This window comes from Dryobates pubescens, chromosome 23, assembly GCF_014839835.1.
Source record: "Dryobates pubescens isolate bDryPub1 chromosome 23, bDryPub1.pri, whole genome shotgun sequence".
In the NCBI taxonomy this organism is placed as follows: Eukaryota; Metazoa; Chordata; class Aves; order Piciformes; family Picidae; genus Dryobates; species Dryobates pubescens.
This window is the reverse complement of record NC_071634.1, coordinates 15,846,536-15,866,094: the sequence shown is the minus strand read 5'-3', so window position 1 is coordinate 15,866,094 and position 19,559 is coordinate 15,846,536. Positions and strand designations below refer to the sequence as shown.

At 64.9% G+C, this 19,559-nt stretch overlaps 4 protein-coding genes and 1 long non-coding RNA gene across 6 annotated transcripts; 3 read left to right on the top strand and 2 right to left on the bottom strand.

Annotated features, from left to right (window-relative positions):
* Positions 1-510: 510 nt before the first annotated feature.
* On the bottom strand, positions 511-1,839 carry LOC128898447 (uncharacterized). The gene is made up of 3 exons (XR_008462833.1): positions 1,756-1,839; positions 1,159-1,261; positions 511-1,005 (listed from the first exon to the last, which is right to left on the bottom strand). It is a non-coding gene; the product is annotated as an uncharacterized LOC128898447 (long non-coding RNA).
* Positions 1,840-2,175: 336 nt separating this feature from the next.
* TTC31 (tetratricopeptide repeat domain 31) lies at positions 2,176-4,991 on the bottom strand. The gene is made up of 9 exons (XM_054172110.1): positions 4,678-4,991; positions 4,479-4,547; positions 4,212-4,352; positions 3,971-4,102; positions 3,834-3,891; positions 3,627-3,717; positions 2,769-2,910; positions 2,356-2,457; positions 2,176-2,268 (listed from the first exon to the last, which is right to left on the bottom strand). Exons 1-9 carry the CDS (start codon positions 4,972-4,974, stop codon positions 2,176-2,178), a joined length of 1,125 nt encoding a protein of 374 aa, XP_054028085.1. The 5' UTR covers positions 4,975-4,991.
* A 1,483-nt stretch (positions 4,992-6,474) lies between these two features.
* CCDC142 (coiled-coil domain containing 142) lies at positions 6,475-11,478 on the top strand. Its single transcript, XM_054172109.1, has 11 exons — positions 6,475-6,522; positions 6,782-6,878; positions 7,224-8,612; positions 8,727-8,813; positions 9,285-9,443; positions 9,565-9,722; positions 9,876-10,049; positions 10,168-10,282; positions 10,378-10,555; positions 10,635-10,846; positions 11,200-11,478. Exons 1-11 carry the CDS (start codon positions 6,475-6,477, stop codon positions 11,448-11,450), a joined length of 2,868 nt encoding a protein of 955 aa, XP_054028084.1. The 3' UTR covers positions 11,451-11,478.
* Positions 11,479-11,702: 224 nt separating this feature from the next.
* LOC104308898 (programmed cell death protein 4) lies at positions 11,703-16,015 on the top strand. Of its 2 annotated transcripts, XM_054172174.1 has the most exons (11): positions 11,703-11,826; positions 12,353-12,629; positions 13,067-13,164; positions 13,289-13,402; positions 13,815-14,036; positions 14,545-14,642; positions 14,719-14,833; positions 15,108-15,215; positions 15,286-15,396; positions 15,478-15,617; positions 15,693-16,015. In XM_054172174.1, exons 1-11 carry the CDS (start codon positions 11,773-11,775, stop codon positions 15,742-15,744), a joined length of 1,389 nt encoding a protein of 462 aa, XP_054028149.1. In that variant the 5' UTR covers positions 11,703-11,772; the 3' UTR covers positions 15,745-16,015. The 2 variants fall into 2 exon arrangements, with proteins under 2 accessions (XP_054028149.1, XP_009908445.2); XM_009910143.2 differs by lacking the exon at positions 11,703-11,826 and having other exon boundaries at positions 12,276-12,629.
* A 210-nt stretch (positions 16,016-16,225) lies between these two features.
* Positions 16,226-19,523, top strand: MOGS (mannosyl-oligosaccharide glucosidase). Its single transcript, XM_054172402.1, has 4 exons — positions 16,226-16,572; positions 16,658-16,878; positions 16,958-17,151; positions 17,699-19,523. Exons 1-4 carry the CDS (start codon positions 16,227-16,229, stop codon positions 19,425-19,427), a joined length of 2,490 nt encoding a protein of 829 aa, XP_054028377.1. The 5' UTR covers position 16,226; the 3' UTR covers positions 19,428-19,523.
* Positions 19,524-19,559: the final 36 nt, after the last annotated feature.

The following is a 19,559-nucleotide window of genomic DNA, read 5'->3' as shown; positions in this document are numbered from 1 at the left end:
CCCCCCCACCCCCCAGCCCTCTCGTCTCCTCCAGGTGACACCGAGATGCCTCTCGCAGCCAGGGTGGCCTCTCCCCGTCCCCATGGCCCCAGGGCAGTGGCTCAAGGGGTGGCTCCGTGGGGCCCAGTGCCCCCCACCCCCCCACCCCCCACCTCTCCCTCTCCCAATTTTCCAGCTGATTAACCCAGCGGCTGGTTCCCGACAACCGCCGCTGTTGGTATTAATTTCTTTTAACGAGTGATTAATTACCCACTGCCTCCCGAGCCCCCCCCACCCCCTACAGCCATTTGCATATTAATCCAATTCCAGTTGATGGGCTGCCTGTCACCTGCCTGTCATCTCCTTGCCACCGGCAAATGACATTATGGGGGAGCTGGGGACCCAGAGGCCCCCCCTGCTCCTGTCCCTCCCCGCTGCTTGGGGACACTGCAGGAGACGTGCCAGGCCGTCCCCACGTGGGAAAGTGACACAGGGTGAGCAGGAGGGGATGGGACAGGCAGATATCCGTGCTCATTCTCATCTTTATTACAAAACCCCAAACCTGTACAAACCCCCAAAGGATTGGGGAATAACTTCCCCAGCCCTGCCCTTTCCACTGGGAACTGCAGGGTGGGCACCCACTGGGGCCTCCAGTCCCATAGTGGGCACAACCCCTATGTCTCCCGGGTAGGGGAGGTGTTAGTGTGGCAGTGCAGCCTCACCCCATCCCTTCCAGGGAGTCGAGACCCTGCTGGGTGCCACCCCAAAGGCTCTGGGGGAAGCCTGACCCACAGAAGGTGGCAAGGTCCCGCTGCCTGCAGAGGGAAAAGGCACAGGCAGGGCGAAGGCAGCCCCCCGCTGTGGGAGGGGTTCAGCTCTGCTGCTGTGAGCTGAGGAGAACCCCCTCTTTGGCTACTGTGGCCTCCCTGGGGAGGCACCCACCTTTGGGTGCTGCCAAGGAGGGGGGGTGGCATGGGATGGATGCTTGAGCTGCAGCACCAGCCTGCTGCCCTCCAGTTCAGCCTCCTGGCAGGGGACAAGACGAGAGCTGCTATCACCACCCACACAGGGACAGGGATGGGCGCAGGACGGGGTCAAGCCCAGGACAGACACTGCCCCTACAGTGCCTGCCCCACCTGCTGCCACCCCTGGCACAGTGCCCCCCCACCCCCTGCCCACCTTCATGGCAGCATATGCCTCTTCTGCTGCCTTCTTCTGATTGTAGTTGACGAAGGCACAGCGGCGCTCCGGCAGCATCCGGATGAAACGAATCTCCCCAAAACTGGGGGGGGGACTGTTAGTGACCACGACAGCAACCCCCCCACACACATTGCCCCCTTGTTGGGCTTGAAATCTGGGAGTGATGGGCAATGGGAACAGGGCTGGTAGGTGCTGGGGGCTTGGCACTGGGATGGTGACATCACGCCGAACAGGCAGAGGGATGGCAACACGGAGTAGGACGGGCACGGGGCTGGCAGGGCATCAGGGTCTTGGCACCAGCTTGGTGACATGGGACAGGATGAACACAGGGCTGGCAGGGTGCAGGTTCTTGTCACTAGGATGGTGACATGGGGCAGGATGGGCACAGGGATGATGATGTGGGGCAGGATAGGCACAAAGGTCTTGGCACTGCGATGGTGATGTGGGGCAAGACAAGTGCAGGGGGCTGCAGGGATCCAGGGCTTGGTGGGGAACCACAGGGTGCAAGTGGAGCTGGGCAGAGGGCGTGAGTGTGGCTTGAGGAAACGCAGGGAGCCAGGCCGTGGCTGTACTCACCGGCCAAAGGCACGCTGCAGTACCTTCTCACTGATCCTGTGGGTGATGTTACCCACCCAGAGTGCGTAACAATCCCTGCCAAACCACACCAGCATCACTGCCAGCCTGATGACTGCCACCCTGGCACCACCTGCTCCTGTCTGCCATCCCCAGTAAACACCAGCCCCATTCCCCCCAGCCCTGGCTGTACCTGGCAGGATGGCCACGAGGCAGCGTTGGGAAGTTACTGGTGCTGCTGGAGTTCCTGGCTGCAGCCTGGGCCTGGCCCTTTGTCTGATTCCTGGAGCTCACCATGGTGACAAAGCCTCTCGTGTTCTGGCAACTCCTACTTGCCCCTTCCCCTGCCAAGGGCCCAGGAGGGGCTCAGCACCCACCCTGGGGCAGTTCTAGCCCAGGTGTACCCCTGCAACCAGCACAACATCACTTACCAGAGGAAGACAGTGGTGGCTCTGTGGCCTCTAGTGGTGATGGGGACAGGGGAATCCCTCCTGGGCTGCTCTGGTGGCTGCCCTGCTGTGGAGGGTGAGGAGGTCAGGCCCAAGGGGTAGGGACACTGAAGGAGAGAGTGGGGACACTGAAGGGGACAGCAGGGACACCCACCAGGAGCAGGGCACGGCAGGCCTTGAGCTGAGAGGCCACTTCGGCATTGGCCCCATCCTGGTGCAGCAGCTTCTCGAAGGTGCGGGCGGCCTCAGCGTAGAGCTGGCACAGGGCAAGGGGGGGCTGAGCACCCACTGCCCAGCTGGAACCAAAGCACCCTGCCCTTCCCCGCTGGCACCCCGTGACCAGCTCTGGCACAGTGCTGCAGCTTCCCAAACCGGCCCACAGACAACCCACTTTGGCACCCCACAGCCGGCTCCACTGGCAGCCTTTGGTTCTCACCCAGCCCAGGCACCCCACAGCCCTGGCACCCCACAGCCCAGGCACCCCACAGCCCAGGCACCCCACAGCCCAGGCACCCCACAGCCCTGGCACCTAGCCCCGCTGGCACCTCATGGCTCTAGGCCCACTACCTGCAGCCCCCGCAGCGCTTTGCCCTTGCGGAAGAAGCCTTTGGGCCAGCCAGGCTGGAGGCGCAGCGACTCCTGTGCATCCCTGAGGGCTTCCTCGTAGCGCTGCAGCTTCTCGTAGCAGTATGAGCGGTTCCCAAAGAGCCTGGGGGACGTGGAGCAGGGGATCATGGGAATGTTTGGGTAGCAAAAGGCTTTTAAGATCAAGTCTAATCATTAACCCAGCACTGCCAGGTCACCGCTAAACCATGGCCCCCAGCACCACATCTACACAGCTTTGAAACCCCTCCAGGGATGGGGACTCCAATCCTGGGCAGCCTGGGCCAGGCCTTGACAACAGTTTTCAGGGAAGAAATTGTTCCTCATGTCCAACCTAAGCCTGCCCTGGTGCAGCTTGAGGCCATTTCCTCTTGTCCTATCACTTGTTCCTAGGGAGAAGAGAGCAACCCCCACCTGGCTCAAATTTCCTTTCAGGGAACTGTAGAGAGCCAGGAGGTCTCCCCTTAGATTCCCTTTTCTCCAACCCCAATGATCTCAGCTGCACCCCACAGACTGCTCTAGATCCTTAACCGACTTTGCCACTCTTTAGGGCACGTTACAGCACCCCAACATCCTTCCTGGAGTAAGAGGGCCAAAACTGAACCAAATGTTCAAGGTGTGGCCTCACCAGTGCTGACTACAGGTGGACCACCACTGTGCTGGTCCTGCTGACCACACTGTCGCTGATCCAGGCCAGGATGCTGTTAGCCTTCTTGGGCCATTTGGGCACACCCTGGCTCATCTTCATCCACTGCCAACCACCACCCCCAGGATCTTTCTCAGTGGATGCCTTCCAGCCACCCTGTCCCCGGCCCCACTCACCGGTGCTCCTGGGGGTTCAGCCTCACGGCCTCGGTGAAGGCCTGCACCGCCTCGGCGTACCGGCCCTGCTGAGCAGCCTCATTGCCACGGCCTGCGGAGGAAACACTGACTGTGCCATCACCCAGCTGCGAGGGACAGGCCTTGGAGACAGCCTTAAACCCAGGTCACCCCATGAAGAGCCCTGGCCCAAACCCTTCTGGCACTGACCTGCAAGAACCAGGCTCTGCTCCACCACACTTGTATCCAGGGGCTCAGGCTTAGGCACCTGTGGGGCAGGCAGTGAGGGACTGGGTGCTCATGGGGCAGGCAGCTCCCTCCCTGGGGCCTCATGGGCTCCAACTCACCTTCCCTGGCACTTTCCTGCCTGGCTTGGTGCTGTCTGCTCTGTCTGGCTTCTCTTTGGTGGGCCCTGGCAGCCTGACACCTGCTTTCTCCCGGGCTTTGGAGACGAAGGAGCAGCTCAGGTCCAGCTCATCCTAGGGGAGCAGGATGGAGGGCATGCAGAAGGGGTGAGGTGGGCAGAACACTGGGCTCCTCGTAGGGCAGAACCTGCATGAGGCTGGTGCCCACATCAGGAGCTCTCACCTCCAGCTCCTCTACCCTAGTTTTCTGGCCTCCTTCCTCCTTGCCCAAGGAGTCCCTGGGGCCTGCAGAGGGGTTGGGGTCTGGACACTCTTTCTCAGCACTGCTGGTTTGAGGGTGTTCAACGTCTGCATCCGGGGTGCTCTGGAAGGAGAGAGCAGGAGCGAGGTGACAGCTGGGGCAGGGGGCTCTGCCCACCCTCTCCCTGCAGCATCCCACTTTTAGGGGCCCCACAGAAGGTGTGCCTGGGACTGGGGAGCAGCCACCCACCGGCTTGGCCTGCAGTGCACTTTTCTGCTCTTGTGCCAATTTCTCCCGTTTCTTCCGGTCCTTCTGCTTCTGCAAAGCAGAAAGGGAATCATGAGTGGGCACCAGCAGAGGTTATGACCCCACACCTGGCCCCAGGTCTCATGGAGTGGAAGCAAGCCTTGAACATGGGCTGAACCCCCTCTCTGTGGGGTGAACTCACTTTCTTCTTCAGCCTCTTCTTCTCTGCCTTCTTCTTGATGCGCTCCTCCTCTGCCACCAGCTCCCGTGCGTTCCTTTCTGCTTCCTGGGGGAGCAACACCATGAGTGCTGGGCACTGGCACCGTGCCATGGCTGGAAGAGCCCCAGACACACCAGTGGCAGCAGTGCCAACTCTCCTGGATTTAGTGCTGCCAGGCACTGGGGACAACAAGAGGGACCAGAGGCTGAAGTCTGATGTGGAGGGGGTAGACAGGGGCTGAGCAAGGAGTAAGCAGAGGGTACCTCTCATCTTGGCCATCGACCCAAGGCACAGACAAGTGATGGGCTGGTGATGCCTTTTATCTAGTCTATCAGTTGGTGCCCCCAGGGCATGGGCTGGGTGCAGGCAGAGGGTTGGAAGGGGATGGGCAAAGTGTGGTCAAGGAGTAGACAGGGCATGATCAGGGGGTACCTCTCACCTCAGCTGTCAGCTGCTGCCCCCGGGGGGCAGGCAGCCAGCCCATCTTAGCCTCCAACAGGCTGGAGGGGAGGGAGATCGACTCGGGAGGCTCGTGGTTCCCAAAAAGATTCATAAAGTGTTGGTACTCGAAAGGAGTCACCACGCATTGGTACGAGAATGGAGGCAAGTCGTCCTCGAACACCCAGGGCTCGTTGAAGCCCACCCAGCGCCCGTTTTCATCCACTTCATCTTCATACTCATCGTCGTCGTCCTCCTCCTCCTCGCTGTACTCCTCGCAAAAGTTTTGTTGGTCCCAGAAGTCCAGGTCTAGGTAGTGAGAACCGGACGCGTCAGGAGCAACTCTCAATCACGGAGAACCCCGGGAGCCTCCCCTGGGGTCTCCCCCCGACTCACCATGGTGCAAGACATCACAGGTCCCGGACGCTTCTCCCATAGCGCTTCGGTTCACCGCGCTGGAGGCGACCGGCGGCGTCACCCGGAGCTGAAGGGGAGGGACCAGACCGGAGCAACCGCCGCCGCTCCCCAGGTCCCCACGTACCTGCCACAGGCTGTGCGCGGCCTCGGCGGCGCCCGGTGGACGGTGCAGGGGACAGAAGGGCGCTGCGAGAAGAGAAGCCAGCCGTGAACGGGCAGAAACGAAACTGAAACCACAGCACCGGGGCGGGATCGGGGCGGGATCGGGGCGGGACCGGGCACAGGCCCCTCCCCGCCCCACCGCCCCTCCAGCCCCGCTAAGCCCCGCGCTCCACCGAGATCCAGACTGGCGAGCAGCCCCAGCCCACCTCACAGCGCGGCTCCCGTGGCTTCGGGACCCCCCCCCCCCCCGAGTGCCTCCCGCCCCGTACCGTCGCTCCAACCCTCAGGCCCGAGCACGCAGCCCCAGGGGCAGGCGGCGGGGGCGACCCTGAGCCTAAAGGAGTTGAGGCTCGATCCGGCCGACTCCGGCGTCCCGTCCACTCTCCGCATCACCCTGGGCCGCCCAACCCGGACGCGGAGGAAGTGGGGCACAGAAAAACCGGAAGTAGGTCTCGGCGTGGACGGGAAGTGGGGCGCGCCTGAACCGGAAGTGGGGCAGTGAGCCGGCTGAGGCTTGCCTGCCCACCATGTTGGGTGCGGGCAGGACGGCGGCCCGTGAGGCCCGTACCGAGCAGCAGCGGGGCTCCGTGACCCCTCTGGCATTGCCCTCCTGCGCTCAGAGCACGGATGCCTGCCGCTGCTCAGGACACCGGGCACCGAGGCTCTGACCTCTTGGCAGGTCAAGCCCTGCCCGTTCCTCCGGATTAAGGCGGGGCGCGGCCTAAGCCTATTTCCTCCCGTCGCCCCCGGGGATGGCCCAGCATGGAGGACGGCGGCCCTGAGCGTCGCGGCGGGGAGACCTGCATGAAGGTGAGGCCCTGAGCGGACAAGGAGAAACCGCTTAAGCCTTGGGCCCGGTGCCGGCGCCCGGCTGGGAGCGGCGATTCCTCTACTGAGCGCCGGCACCGGGCCCAAGGCCGCTCTCAGCGTCTCCGTGACAACCGCCGAGGGGGCGTGGTTTGGAAGAGGGGCGTGGCCGGGGGGGCGCGGTCACGTCATGACGGTCACGCCCCTCTCCGCTAGCCCACCCAAAGCGGGCTGTACTGACTCCTTGCCGGTCCCCTCCTAGATAGATGATGGCGACGGCGCCGGGCTCAGCGGACTCCTTCTCCTCCTCCTCCAGCCCCCGGGTGATGGAGCTGCCCGCGGGGATTCGCCTGAGACAGGTGAGGAGTGAGCAGGGCCTGGGGAGTGGGCAGTGAAGCTGCGTAATTAATGGATAACTGAAGTGTGACACGGATGCGAGTGTTAATGGTACCCGAGCAAGAGCAGCCCGTAGGATGAGTCCTCTGCTGGAGGGGTCTGGGGGCTCCCTGGGAGATCTGGGTCTCCCTAGGCGTTAGGGTCTGGGGACTGTCAGTAGGCTCCGACACCAGCTCTGGCAATGCCGGTGTGACCAGAGCGCTGCGGCTATCCCCTTGTCTCCTCTGGCCACCAGAGCAGAGCCAGGGTAGGCACGGGCAGGAGGTCCCCGCCTGCCTTGCCCCCACTAAGGGTCTCTGTCTCTACAGGCGGCAGCTCCCTGGGGGGCCTGGCCCGCTCACTGCAGAGGGCTGAGGCCATGCTGCGGAGCTGTGTCACCCCCAGCCTGCGTCGCCTGATGCCCCGGGCCCGGCAGCGCAGTAACGACGGCAGCGAGGACGAGGATGAGGAGGAAGCACCAGCCTTTGTGGCCCCGCTGGAGCACAGCTTCCCGGGGCTGCGCCGCTGCCTCTGCATCTGGGAGGACCCCCGCACCGAGACCTTCCACGGCCACGTGCGGCACCAGCCAGGCGACGTCGGAGCCACTGCCTTCACCTACCACCCGGTGCACCCACGTGTAGCTGAGCGTGGCGCTGCCCTTCATGCCCTCCTGCAGCACCGCCACCTCCTGCGCCTCGCCCGTGACTACAGCCGGCGCCTGAAGGCCACCTCTGACTTTCTCCGCCGGCTCATGGCGCTACCGGAGCCGCTGGCAGGGGAACCGGGAGCCGAGCAGCCGCTGCGGGAGCTGTGCCAGGAGCTGCGGACTCACGCTGGGCACTGGAGCGGGCTGCGGCGGCGGATTGCAGGGGACCCGTGGCTGCGGCCGCTGCTGCTGCGCCGCCACGAGTCAGTGGCGCACATGCGGCGGGCACTGGTGCTGCCAGCGCTGGCCGCGGCGGGGCTGGCCGAGCGGCGCATCGAGGCGCAGCTGCGGGCGCTGGCACGAGCTGGCACCGTGGTGGCACTCCCTTCCCCGGCGCTGCTGTCTGACCTCTTCCAGGGCATTGAGATCTACAACCGCGTCGTGGGAGACCTGGCCCTGGAGATGGGCACCGCTGGCAGCTGTGGTGCCGCTGGTGACCCCTCCTGCACCTTCCCTGCGGCAAAGGTGCTGGAGATCCTGGCCGCTGAGCGGGGACAGCTGGCGGCTAAACGGCTCCAACCCCTCCTGCAGCCACGGGACGTGGCGGAACACACCTGCTGGGAGGACGTGGTGGTGCCTTGGCCTCCGGAGCGTGGTGCTGTGGCGGGCATGGAGACTTCCAGACTGGGCTTCACCAGGGAGCTGCAGGAGCTGTGCAAGGAGGATGAGGAGCTGATGGGCCACATCCTGGGGGTGCTGGTGGCCTCCACCAACACCCTCTGGTACCATGTCCTCCATGGGCCCAGCCAAGAGAAGCCGCTGACACCCAGCCCCAAGCTGCCGGAGCTGGTGGGCATGGACGCAGGCAGCAGGCCCAGCTCTGCCGGTTGGAAGTCGGTGCGGTGGCTGGATGCGTCCTGGGCACCCGCTGCCGAGGCCCTGCACACCCGGTACCGACGGCTCTTCTGGGGGGCCACCGGCACTGCCCTGGGCCACTGGCTGGGGCTGCCTCACTGCCCCACGGGCAGCAGCGTGGCCACGGCAAGGGAGATGAGCCAGGCGCTTGCCAGGGGTACGTGGGGGCTGCAGTGGGCTGGTGGGAGTGAGGGGTGGCTCCCTGGGATGTCTCCAGTGGCACCACTGCTGTGGGGTGCTGCCACCAGCCCCTGACTCTTTGCCCCCGCAGCTGGCGTGCCCCAGGAGTGTGAAGAGGAGCTGGGGTGGCTCTGCCTGAGGCTGCTCTGCCAGGGTGTTCTCCGGAGCTGGGATAGTGGTAAGGGGAGGTAGGGCTGGGGGGCACAAGGAGTGGGGGCTTGTGGGTACAATGTACAGGGCGTAGGGTAACGGGGTTGCAGGATGTGGGGTGCAAAATTTGGGGTCTGGGGTATAAGGTGGAGGTGTGAGATATGGTATCCAGGACATGGGGTGCAGGGTATGGGGTAGTGGGGTGTGAGGTCTCGGTTGTGGGGTACATGGTGTGGGACATGGGGTGCAGCATTGGGATAGTGTGATGCAGGATGTGGGGTGAGGTATGGGGCACAGGGGATGTAGAATATGGGGTGCTGGGTGTGGACTGTGGGGTACATGATGCAGGGCACAGGGTGTGAAGGATGGAGGGTATGAGGTGGGGGGGCTGCAGGGTGTGGAGGGGTGCGTGGGCCGTGAGGTGCAGGATGTGGGCAGGTAGTGTGGGGTTGCTGCCCCCATGCCACTGACCAATGCCACTGACCATGTCCTCCTCCAGACTTCTGCCATGCCCTGGGCTCGGCGCTGTCGGATCCCTGCTCTGGGGAACCGGGGCCGGTACCGGCGGCAGGGCCGGTGCGGAGCCGGACAGGATGGTGCCTGCAGCGGCTCTACCCAGGGCTGACCCTGGCCTTGCACTGCCTACAGATACTGCCTGGTGAGCAGAGGGACAGAGAAGGGGTGGGGGTCTCAAGGGGCTGCCCTGCGAGCAGAGGGATGGGATGGGGTGGGATTAGGGCCTGGGGGTCTCCTCTGGTCTGAACCCCCTTACTCTGCAGGCCACCCCTCGGGCCAGTCCTGCCCGCGGCTGCAGGTCCTGTCTCGGTGCGTGGCCACAGCCCAGGCCAGCTGCTGGTGGCTGATGAGCAGAGCCTGCAGGTATTTGTCAGCCTGGGCACTGCCCCAGTTCCTCATCGTCACCCAGGGGGACCTGCAGGTATGTGGGAGGCAGTGTGTGGGGTGGGGAGCAGCCTTTGAGATCAGCTCCCACCCTGCCAAGGCTGGGCTGTGAGGCTGGCCGTGGGCTTGGCCTTGGGGCTGGCCATGAGGCTCTCTGTGGGACTGGCTTCCGCTCCCCTCTTGCCTCCAGCTGCTGAAGACAGAGACTGACAAGCTGGTGCTGCTGGTGAGAGAGACCTTCCCAGTGCCTGGGGACACCCACCCAGGGCTGTCCCCCAACACCCTGGACCGCCCCCTCACCTCACCGTCCCCCTGGGAGCTCCAGCTCTGCCAGCAGCTTCACTCCGTGGCCACCAGCATCCAGGTACAGCCCGAGCGTGGTTGGTGGCAGCTCCAGGAGCTGGCTGGTGCCATGCGGTGCCATGCTTGGGAGACACTGGGTGCTGTTGGTGCCACCCTGGTTTTCCCTGCTGTGTCCCTAGCTCTTCTCGGGGGATGTGCTGAAGATGTTCTCCACGGACTGCAAGCGGATGTCAGCTGAGATCTTCGATCAGACGATGCCATTGGGCAAGCACTGGCGGGTTGGCCTGCGCCCCGGTGCGTTTGAGTGCCGCGGTGGCACGGGCAGTGCTGCGAGCGGTGCCACGGCCAGGGCTGAGCGGGCATCCCCCTGTGTCCTCTTGTCCCCGCAGACCTGCCCAGCTCACCCAGCGCCTACGCGGCAGCGGCAGCGCAGGCAGTGCTGGGCCAGGTGCTGCAGGGTGCCCAGCTGCTGCCCCGTGATGCCCAGGCACCCGCCCTGGCACGGGTCACCACAGCCTTCCTGGAAGCCTGGATGGACCATATCCTAGCCCAGAGGATCAAGTTCAGGTACGGTGCCCAGGGTGGGGTCAGGCTGGCACCGGGGCGGTGCCAGTGTGGCCGCGATGCCAACCACCAGCGTCTCCAGCCTGCAGGGAGCCCTGCAGCTGCGGCAGGACTTCGAGCTGGTGCGGGAGCTGGTGGCCTCGGAGCGCTACGGGCTGGCCCCCGAGACCCGGCAGGCCCTGCTCGCCCTCCGTGTCTTCCAGCAGATGGATGGTGCCATCCTCTGCCTCCTGCAGCAGCCCGGGGGCACCGCCGGCGGGGCACCGCGGCCCTGGCACAACCTGCGCCGCTGCTGTGAGACAGGACGGGAATGGGGGTGATGGGCACGGCGGGGATGGGGTGAGGGGAGAGCATTGGGGTGGGGATGGTGGGGACAGAGACGGCACCAGGAATGATGGAGATGGGGGCAAGGGTCAGACAATGGGTTCGGGGGATGAGGACCGGGACAGGGACGGGAAATGGGACGGTGGGGATGGGGACAGTGACAGGGATGGGAATATGAATAGGATCAGGAGTGGGATGGGGATAGGAAGAGGTAATGTGATGAGGATGGGGCTGGGATGGAGCACTGGGAACACGGATAGGGCCAGGGACAGCCTCCTCTGACTCCTGTCTCCCTCCCAACTCCAAACCCTCTCCTTGACCAGGCTCAGATGAGGGTGCCCACCCGCAGGAGCCAGGCACCGATGCCCTCCACGGCCTCGACACCCTGGATGCAGCAGCAGTGGCCCCCCAGGTGGGGCCGCCCCCGTCGGATGCCGGTGTGCGGCTGCGCAGCGGCGTTCCCGAGTCCTATTTGTCTGGCAGCCAGCAGCAGTGGCTGTCGCTGCGGCTCAACCGGGCGCGGCGCTGGCGTGTGCCCGGGTTGCCCTGCGTGGGCAACAACCCCGAGACCTGACTCTGTGCAATAAAAGCGGGGTGCCCGCATCCGCCCCCATCCCTCTGTCTCTTCCGGTGCCCGGTGGGCTGGTCCCCGGTAGCTGCTGCCCTCCCAACCCTCCTCGCCCGGGCTCTCCTTGAGCCGCTGCCGAAGCCTGGTAGCTCGGGCTGTGGTGGGGTCTCAGGGGTCGGTGGCTACTGGCACCCGTGGTGCGACTACGGTTCCCATGATGCTACCGAACACGGTCACTTCCGTCTTGGGGCGGGGTGGAGTCGAGCCCGGACGCCCCTTCCCGGTCCTGGTCCCGGTTGTCCCCGTGCGGCTCCCGGTGCCGCCCGTTATGGCCATCCCCGTTGCCGAGCTGGGCGCTGCCAATCGCGGGCCGTTCGCTACGGCAAGTAACGGCGCCAGGAGCGGCACCGGAAGGGGACGGAGACCTCTCTGCTCCGGGACCAGCGGGGACTAGGGGAGGGTCGGGGGGGCTTGCGTCCTGAATGGGGCTGGGAGGGCTGGGGGGGACTTGCGGGGGGGCCCATGGGGTCTTGAGAAGGATGGACACCCCTATAATGGGGACCTCTTGAGAGCCCCAGCTTACTATGGGGGTCTCTGGGGAGGCTGGGGGGCACTTGAGAGGGTTCCTAGGGTAGTATGGAGTCCATGAGGGTCGCAGGAGAGGCTGGGGGTGCATGGTAGGGGGCTCTCCGGGGTACCAGAAGAGTACAGGGGTCTATGGTGATCCCAGGAGAAGTTGGAGCTACATGGGGGGGGGGGGGGGCTCTTGGGTGTCCCATGGGAGGCATAGGGTGGGGGTCTTGTTTGGGCGTCCCGGGCACGGCTGGAGGTGCATGGCAGGGGTCCCATGGAGTCCTGGGTGGCGTCCTGGTGCCCCAGTGTGTGATGATGATGCCCGCCGTGCCCAGGGCCCGTGCCCAGTGGCTGCAGAGGATGAGGATGGGGACGAGGCGCTGCTGGGGGCCGGGGGTCTCCGTCCTTGGACCCCGCAGGAGAAGCTGCTGCATGAGGCACGGCTGAAGGCCAAGGCTAAGCGGCGGCTGCGGCGAGCATCGTCCCGGGACTCGGCTCGGGAGTCGCTGTCGGAGGGTCCCGAGCCCGGGACGGAGCCCCCCGGCAGCCCCAAGGGCAGAGCACACGACCGCAGGTCCCGCGCGGGCAAGGGCCGTGGGCTGCCCAAGAAAGGTGAGGGGTGGCCATGCTGTGGGGTAGTGTGTGGGGCTGGGACCCCACAGAGCTCCCTCACACCCCTCACGAGGCCTCTCTGGGGCTGGGACCTCTCCTGCCTCTGCCACGGGACTGGGACCTTGTTTGACCCCTCCTGAATCTCTGTGGGGATGGATCCCTGCACGGCTCCGTCACTCCCTATGGGGCTGGGACCTCTCCTGTTCCTGCCCTGGGGTTGGGACCCATCCTGAGTTCCCCCTCCTGTGTTTGGGGCTGGCCCCATTCCATCAATCCCCATGGGGCTGGGACCCCACCAAAGTTCCATCACTCCCCTTCTGTGGCTGGGCTCCCTCCCAGTGCCCCAGCCTCAGTACCCTGCCCTGGGTGGTCCCAGCTGGGTCCCTCAGTGCCCCCCTTTGCTGAGCCCACACTCACCCCATCTATGCCTGGCACAGGTGGTGCTGGGGGCAAGGGCGTGTGGGGTGCCCCTGGAGTGGTCTATGGCTACCAGGAGCCTGATGCCCGAGACCCCAACTACGACGAGGTGGCTCAGGTATGGCCTCAAGCCCTCAGTCCAGCCCCACACTGTCCTCTTCCCACCACAGGCAGCCCCTTGGGGGTCTGGCCAGCTGTGGGCAGGGCTGTGGGTGACAGGGTGGCATCATGTCCTCACACAGGGAGACACAGTCTATGCCACTGTGGTGCCTGAGCTGGAGGAGGAAGAGCTGGAGAAGAACGTGCAGCCCATGGTGCTGGAGTACTTCGAGCATGGGGACACCAGCGAGGTCATGGTGCGATGGGGAGGGGTCCTGCAGGGCGGGGTGGGGCCTTGGGGAGGGGACAGGGGTCTCTGGGTGACAAAGCTCCTCAAGGATATGGATGGAGAAGAGTCCCTGGGGAAGGGGATGGGGCTCCAAAGGTGGTGGGGACCATTGCAGAGGTCAAGCTGGTGTGAGGGGGGGAAAGAGGATCCCTTGGGGTTGCGGGGTGTCCCTGGGGAGGTCAAGGACCCCAAGATGAAGCTGGGGGTGTCTGGGGGATGTTGAGTCCCCATGGTGGGTCTGTGGGGTGTTGACTCCACATGGTCTGGGATTGTCCCTGTGGATGTTGTATCCCCAGCCAGCAGCAGATCTGGGGGTGTCCCCGGGGTGCCGGGTCCCCACGGTGGGTCCCGGTGCCAGGGTGGGTAACGTGTGGGCGCAGGAGCTGCTGCGGGGGCTGAACCTGGGTGGCCGACGGCCAGCGGTGGCTGCGCTGGCAGTGGCCCTGGCACTGGAGGGCAAGGCCAGCCACCGTGAGCTGACCTCCCGCCTGCTGGCCGAGCTGGTGGGGCCTGTGGTCACCCCCGAGGACGTGGCCTGGGCCTTTGACGCCATGCTGAGGGACCTGCCCGACCTCATCCTCGACACTCCTGAGGCACCGCAGGTGGGGGACCAGCACTGGGCTGGGCAGGGTCATGGCTGTGCTGCAGAATGTTCCAGGGGACACACAGCTGTGCCAGGGGGGACACAGTCATGCCAGGGATGCTCTGAGGAGGGGACAGAAGGGTTATGGTTGTGCCAGGGAGTCTGTGGCTGTGCCAAGGTTGTTGTAAGGAGGGAACACAGCAATGCTAAGGGGGGCAGAGGTGTGCTGGGGGGCCATGGCCATGCCAGGGGCTGCTGTAGGACATGCCAGCATGCTGTGGGGGCTATGCCATGACAGGGGATGCTCTGGGGGGAAAAATGGCCATGCTGGGGGTGCCCTGAGGGGACACAGCTGTGCTGGTTGGAGACACAGCCATGCCAGAGATGTAGGACGGTGTTGGGCCATGGAGGGACAATGGCCATGTTGGGGGTTGCTCAGGGGGACTATGGCCATGCCAGGATGGGGCATGGCTGTGCCAAGGTCTGCCTGGCAGCTCTGGGTCCAGGCACTGATGCCCTGCCTGCAGATGCTGGGCCAGTTCATTGCCCGGGCAGTGGCTGATCACGCGCTGCCCTTGGACTTCCTGGAGCGGTACAAGGGGCGTGTGGACTGTGAACACGCCAGGTAAGGTCCCCTTTGGACCCCTGCCTCCCCCTCCCCCACCCTGCCCCCTCCCACCCTCACCTACCCCATCCCACAGGGCTGCCCTGGACCGTGCCGCCGTGCTGCTCCGCATCAAGCGCGACGTCAACCGGCTGGACAACGTGTGGGGCGTGGGGGGCGGCCAGCGCCCTGTCAAGCACCTTGTCAAAGAGGTCAGCACCCAGCTGCCCCCACCTTGCACCCTGGACCCCCCTGGACATAATCTCCCACTCCATCCATTGTCCCTGCAAGCCCCCACCCCTAGGTGTGGTCTTAGAGGTCTGTCCCATGGACATTCCCCAGCCACATCCTTCAGGATGGGACCTTGCCTGTGGTGTCCCCCTAGATACATGCCTGTGCCCTCCCCACATCAGCACCCACCACTGCAGCCCCTTGTTGTCCCCCATGCTGTGCCACCCCCATGTCTCTCACTGTGTTCCCTGCCAGATGAACCTGCTCCTGCGGGAGTATCTGCTCTCTGGAGAGGTGTCTGAGGCTGAGCACTGCCTGAGGGAGCTGGAGGTGCCCCATTTCCACCATGAGCTGGTGTATGAGGTAAGATGGGGGGCACTAGGGGTGTTCTGGGGGAGTCCCCACGCCTCTACTGACTCTTGCTGCCCCACAGGCTGTGGTGATGGTTCTGGAAGGCTCTGGTGAGGAATCTGTGGCCATGATGGTGACACTGCTGAAGGTGCTGTGGGAGACAGGGCTGGTGACGCTGGACCAGATGAACCGGGTGAGTGTAGGGTGCTGTGGGAGGTGTGGGGGGGTCAGTAGCCCACCCAAAGGCTTACCCTGCTCTCTGCCCCTCACAAAGGGCTTCCAGCGGGTGTATGAGGAGCTGGGGGACATCAGCCTGGATGTGCCGCTGGCCCAGGGGCTGCTGGAGCAGCTGGTGGAGCTTTGCTTCGACCGTGGGGTCATCACCCGGGCACTGCGGGACGCCTGCCCCGCCAGGTACCAGGGATTGTGGGGGGGACCCGAAGGGTCTCCCCACTTTATCATCCTCATCATTGTATTCCTTCTGCACAGGGGACGAAAGCGCTTCGTAAGTGAAGGTGATGGGGGAGAGGTCAAGCAGTGAGTAGGAGGCTGAGGCCATTGGCCAGCTGTTGTTGGGGGACAGAAGCAGCCCCCTGCCTCCTTTCCAGTCCCTGCCTTGTGCCAAGGACCACTCCCACGCGTCAATGGGGCTGCCGCAGGACCCTCACCCATCTGTAGGGCTGTCCCAGGACAGTAGCCCAGGTGTTGGGCAGCCACCGCTCCCCTACCCCAGGACCCCCACCAAGCCTTGAGGCAGCACCAGGACCCCCGCTCGGGTGTGGGTCCGACCACGGGACACAATAAAGCGGCTTCCCAGGACGTGCTGAGCGTGGTCTGTGTGTGCCGAGGTGACGCAGTGGGGTTCCTGTCCCACCTCGGGACCGGGTTTGGGTTGAGGGCAGGGAGTCCCGTGGAGGACAGACGCTGCACTTGCGCCTCCCGTCCGCTAAGGGGCGTACTGGCCAGCGCGGGGCGCCCCTCGCCGCCGTCGCGGCCTGTGACGTAAGCAGCGCGACCAGGAGCATGGCGGCGGAGCGGCGCCGACGCGGCGGCGGGAATGGAGCACGGGAACGACCCCGGGAGCGCGGAACGCGACGAGAACAGCGAGAACAGCAGCGAGGAGCGGGCCGGGCCCGCACAGTGCTGGCAGTGGCGGCCGTAGCATTAACGGTAGCCTTCGGCCTTGCAGCGGTGGCTGAATGGAACCGGTGGAGCGAGACCTCCCGCCTCGTTACCCCCCATCCCGCTCCTCCCGCGCTCGCTCCCGGTTCTACCGGGCCTCTCGCCTCGCCTCAACGCTTCTGGGGCACTTACCGGCCTCATGTTTATTTCGGGATGAAGACACGCAGCCCGCGGGCTCTCGTTACCGGTGAGAGGGCGGGAGCGGGGGCTCGGCCTGCCGCCGCACCCGCCCGGCAAACGGAGGCTGAACCCCCCGACCCCGCTCCCCCCAGGCTTAATGTGGCTTCAGCAACGTGAGGGAGGCGGCAGCTTACGTCATACCTGTGAGCAAAGCGACGGCCTGTCGCGATATGGCTGGTTGATGCACGACGGGGAGAATTTCGGGGTGCAGGAAATCCGCGACGGAGGATTGGTGTTAAAAACCGAATTCGTTAAACGGCCGGGAGGGGATCACGGAGGAGATTGGAGCTGGCGTGTCACTGCACGGATGGAGGTGACAGCTGGGGGTGTGGGGTGTGACAATGCCGAGAGGTCGCATCGCCCTTTCCTCACCCTCCTCTTCCTCCTGGCAGGGCACGGGGGGCCCGGCCCCACTCCTCTCTCTCTTCTTCTACGTTGCAACAGACGGGCAGGGGACGCTGCGGCCGCACCTGGAGAACAAGACCCGGCTGGCTGCTGTGACAGGGACGACAGAGGAGCTGGGAGACTTCACCCTCACCTTCCTCCCACCCACAGCTGATGCAGAAGGGGACCCCAAACATGCCAGGTGCTTTGCCATGGCATCCCCTCCCCCTGTGCCACCCATCCCCTGATACCCCCATTGTCCCCTGTCATCCCCCTTCTTGCCTCCACGATGTGCCCACATCCTCTCACACCCCACCAGTGTCCTATTCCATGTCTGCCTGTCCCCTCATGCCCCCATGACATGCCCCTCCCCTGTCACCCATGTATGCCCTTGTCCCAACACCAGCCTCAACATCCCATTCTTTGTCCTGATGTCACCTACCCTTGTCCTCTCCCTGTCCCCCATGTCCCCCCATTCCACAATGTTCCCCTCCCCCTTTCCTACATTCCCTTGTCCCCATATGCCCTGATGTTCTCTGCTCTGTTCCCTGCATCCCCCACAACATCTCCCTCCTGTCATTCTCCTCCCTGTTCACTGTGTCTACTCTTCTTCCTCAATACTCCCTTCTCATCCTCTTCCCCAGTCCCTCTGTTCCCCCCATCCTGATTCACCCACAACCTTCCCATCCCCTTCTCTGAGTCCCCACTATGCCCTGATAATTTTTTTCCTGTGTCGCCCTCCCTTGCAGCTACAACTACCTGGATGTGCCCAGCCCGGGGCTGCACCTCCTGACGGATGTGGTTCGGAGCAGCCTCAGCAACCGCTTCGTCTTCTCGGGGCAGGGAGGGCCGCGGCGCCGCTTCTTCGCCGTCGACACCTTCAAGGGGCTGCCAGGGTGGGATCAGCGTCCCCCGCCAGCCCTGCGTGGGCACCTGCTGCTGCACCAAGTGACGCTGGAGCCACCGGCGGTGCTGGAGGTGACATTCGAGTCGGGCAGCGCGGCGGCAGGGCGGCAGCGGCTGGCGGGGGCAGCCCTGTCGTCGGCGCTGTCGCGACACGCAGCAGCCTTCCAGCAGCGTTTTGAGGAGACCTTTGGCCTGGCTCGAAAAGGCTTTCCCCCTGCGCAGCGCCGCTTCGCCCAGGCTGCCCTCAGCGACCTGCTGGGTGGGGTGGGCTACTTCCATGGGCGCTCGCTGATCCAGTCGCCACGGCCAGGTGAGCGGCCGCTGCCTGGGGCCGAGGCCTCACTGCTTACTGCGGTCCCCTCCCGCTCCTTCTTCCCAAGGGGCTTCCTGTGGGATGAGGGCTTCCACCAGCTGCTGCTGGCACGCTGGGATCCAGCGTTCAGCCGGGAGATCTTGGCCCACTGGCTTGACCTGATGAACGCGGAGGGCTGGATCCCGCGGGAGCAGATTTTGGGGGAGGAAGCGCTGTCCAAGGTGCCCCCCGAATTCGTGCCACAGCTCAGCGAGACAGCCAACCCCCCCACGCTGCTGCTGGCACTAGAGCAGCTGCTCCCCGAGGCCCCCCAGCCCTACCTGCACCGTATCTTGCCCCGTCTCCGCACCTGGTACGACTGGTACAACCGGACGCAGGCCGGACCGCTGCCGTTCACCTTCCGCTGGCGCGGCCGCGATGCCCGCCCCGAGCTCTTCCTCAATGCCAAAACCTTGGCATCAGGGCTGGACGACTACCCCCGTGCCTCCCACCCCTCGCCCGAGGAGCGGCACTTGGACCTGCGCTGCTGGATGGCACTGGCGTCCCGCGTGCTGGCCACCGTGGCCGAGCGGCTGGGCGAGCCGGCGGACGCCTACCGTGCCATGGAGCAGGCACTCACCGACAACGCCCTCCTTGACCAGCACCACTGGGCGCCAGAGCTGGGTGCCTTTGCCGATTACGGCAACCACAGCACTGCGGTGGGGCTGAGGTGGCACCAGCCGGCGCCGGCAGCGCCAGGGCATCCACCGCCAGAACCGCGGCTGGTCCGGGAGGTGCGGGAAGCACCGCGGCCGCGGTTTGTGGGGGCATTAGGTTACGTCAGCCTGTTCCCAGTGCTGCTGGGGGTGCTGCGGCCAGACTCGCCACGGCTGCCAGCGGTGCTGGCGGCCATGAGGAGCGAGCGGCGGCTCTGGACTCCCTTCGGCCTGCGGTCGCTGGCTGCCGACAGCAGCTTCTACATGCGCCGCAACAGCCAGCACGATCCTCCCTACTGGCGCGGCGCCGTCTGGGTCAACATCAACTACCTGGCGCTGCGGGCGCTCCATGGCTACGCCAAGGCCGAAGGCCCACAGCGGGCACGGGCAGAAGAGCTCTACCAGGAGCTGCGGCACAACCTGATCACCAATGTGTACCGGCAGTTCACCGAGAGCGGCTTCCTCTGGGAGAACTACAACGACAGCACCGGGCAGGGCCAGGGCTGCCGGCCCTTTGCGGGCTGGACCGCACTGGTCGTGCTGGCCATGGCTGAGGACTACTAAAGGCTGTGGGACTACGGGCTGGCACGTGCTGCTGGCCTGGCTCCTCTGACTCAGGTGCAGGTGGAGGCACTGAGCCCAACGCCTCCCCCAATAAACCTCTTGATACCATCAGGGCTTGCTGCTGTCTGTCTG

What these genes read in the sequence shown, in the direction of transcription:
- TTC31 (XM_054172110.1), bottom strand. Translation starts at nt 4,974, where the DNA reads ATGGCCAAGATGAGAGGTACCCTCTGCTTACTCCTTGCTCAGCCCCTG. An exon ending in GCAGGAAAGTGCCAGGGAAG is followed by an intron (nt 3,892 to 3,970) that starts GTGAGTTGGAGC and finishes CCTGCCCCACAG; the next exon opens with GTGCCTAAGCCTGAGCCCCT. An exon ending in AAGCGCTGCGGGGGCTGCAG is followed by an intron (nt 2,458 to 2,768) that starts GTAGTGGGCCTA and finishes GCCCTGTGCCAG; the next exon opens with CTCTACGCTGAGGCCGCCCG.
- CCDC142 (XM_054172109.1), top strand. Translation starts at nt 6,475, where the DNA reads ATGGAGGACGGCGGCCCTGAGCGTCGCGGCGGGGAGACCTGCATGAAG. An exon ending in GAGCCAGGCGCTTGCCAGGG is followed by an intron (nt 8,613 to 8,726) that starts GTACGTGGGGGC and finishes TTGCCCCCGCAG; the next exon opens with CTGGCGTGCCCCAGGAGTGT. An exon ending in CCGTGGCCACCAGCATCCAG is followed by an intron (nt 10,050 to 10,167) that starts GTACAGCCCGAG and finishes CTGTGTCCCTAG; the next exon opens with CTCTTCTCGGGGGATGTGCT.
- LOC104308898 (XM_009910143.2), top strand. Translation starts at nt 12,278, where the DNA reads ATGGCAGGGGTCCCATGGAGTCCTGGGTGGCGTCCTGGTGCCCCAGTG. An exon ending in ACACTCCTGAGGCACCGCAG is followed by an intron (nt 14,037 to 14,544) that starts GTGGGGGACCAG and finishes CCCTGCCTGCAG; the next exon opens with ATGCTGGGCCAGTTCATTGC. An exon ending in ACCATGAGCTGGTGTATGAG is followed by an intron (nt 15,216 to 15,285) that starts GTAAGATGGGGG and finishes GCTGCCCCACAG; the next exon opens with GCTGTGGTGATGGTTCTGGA.
- MOGS (XM_054172402.1), top strand. Translation starts at nt 16,227, where the DNA reads ATGGCGGCGGAGCGGCGCCGACGCGGCGGCGGGAATGGAGCACGGGAA. An exon ending in GTGTCACTGCACGGATGGAG is followed by an intron (nt 16,879 to 16,957) that starts GTGACAGCTGGG and finishes TCCTCCTGGCAG; the next exon opens with GGCACGGGGGGCCCGGCCCC. An exon ending in GGGGACCCCAAACATGCCAG is followed by an intron (nt 17,152 to 17,698) that starts GTGCTTTGCCAT and finishes CCTCCCTTGCAG; the next exon opens with CTACAACTACCTGGATGTGC.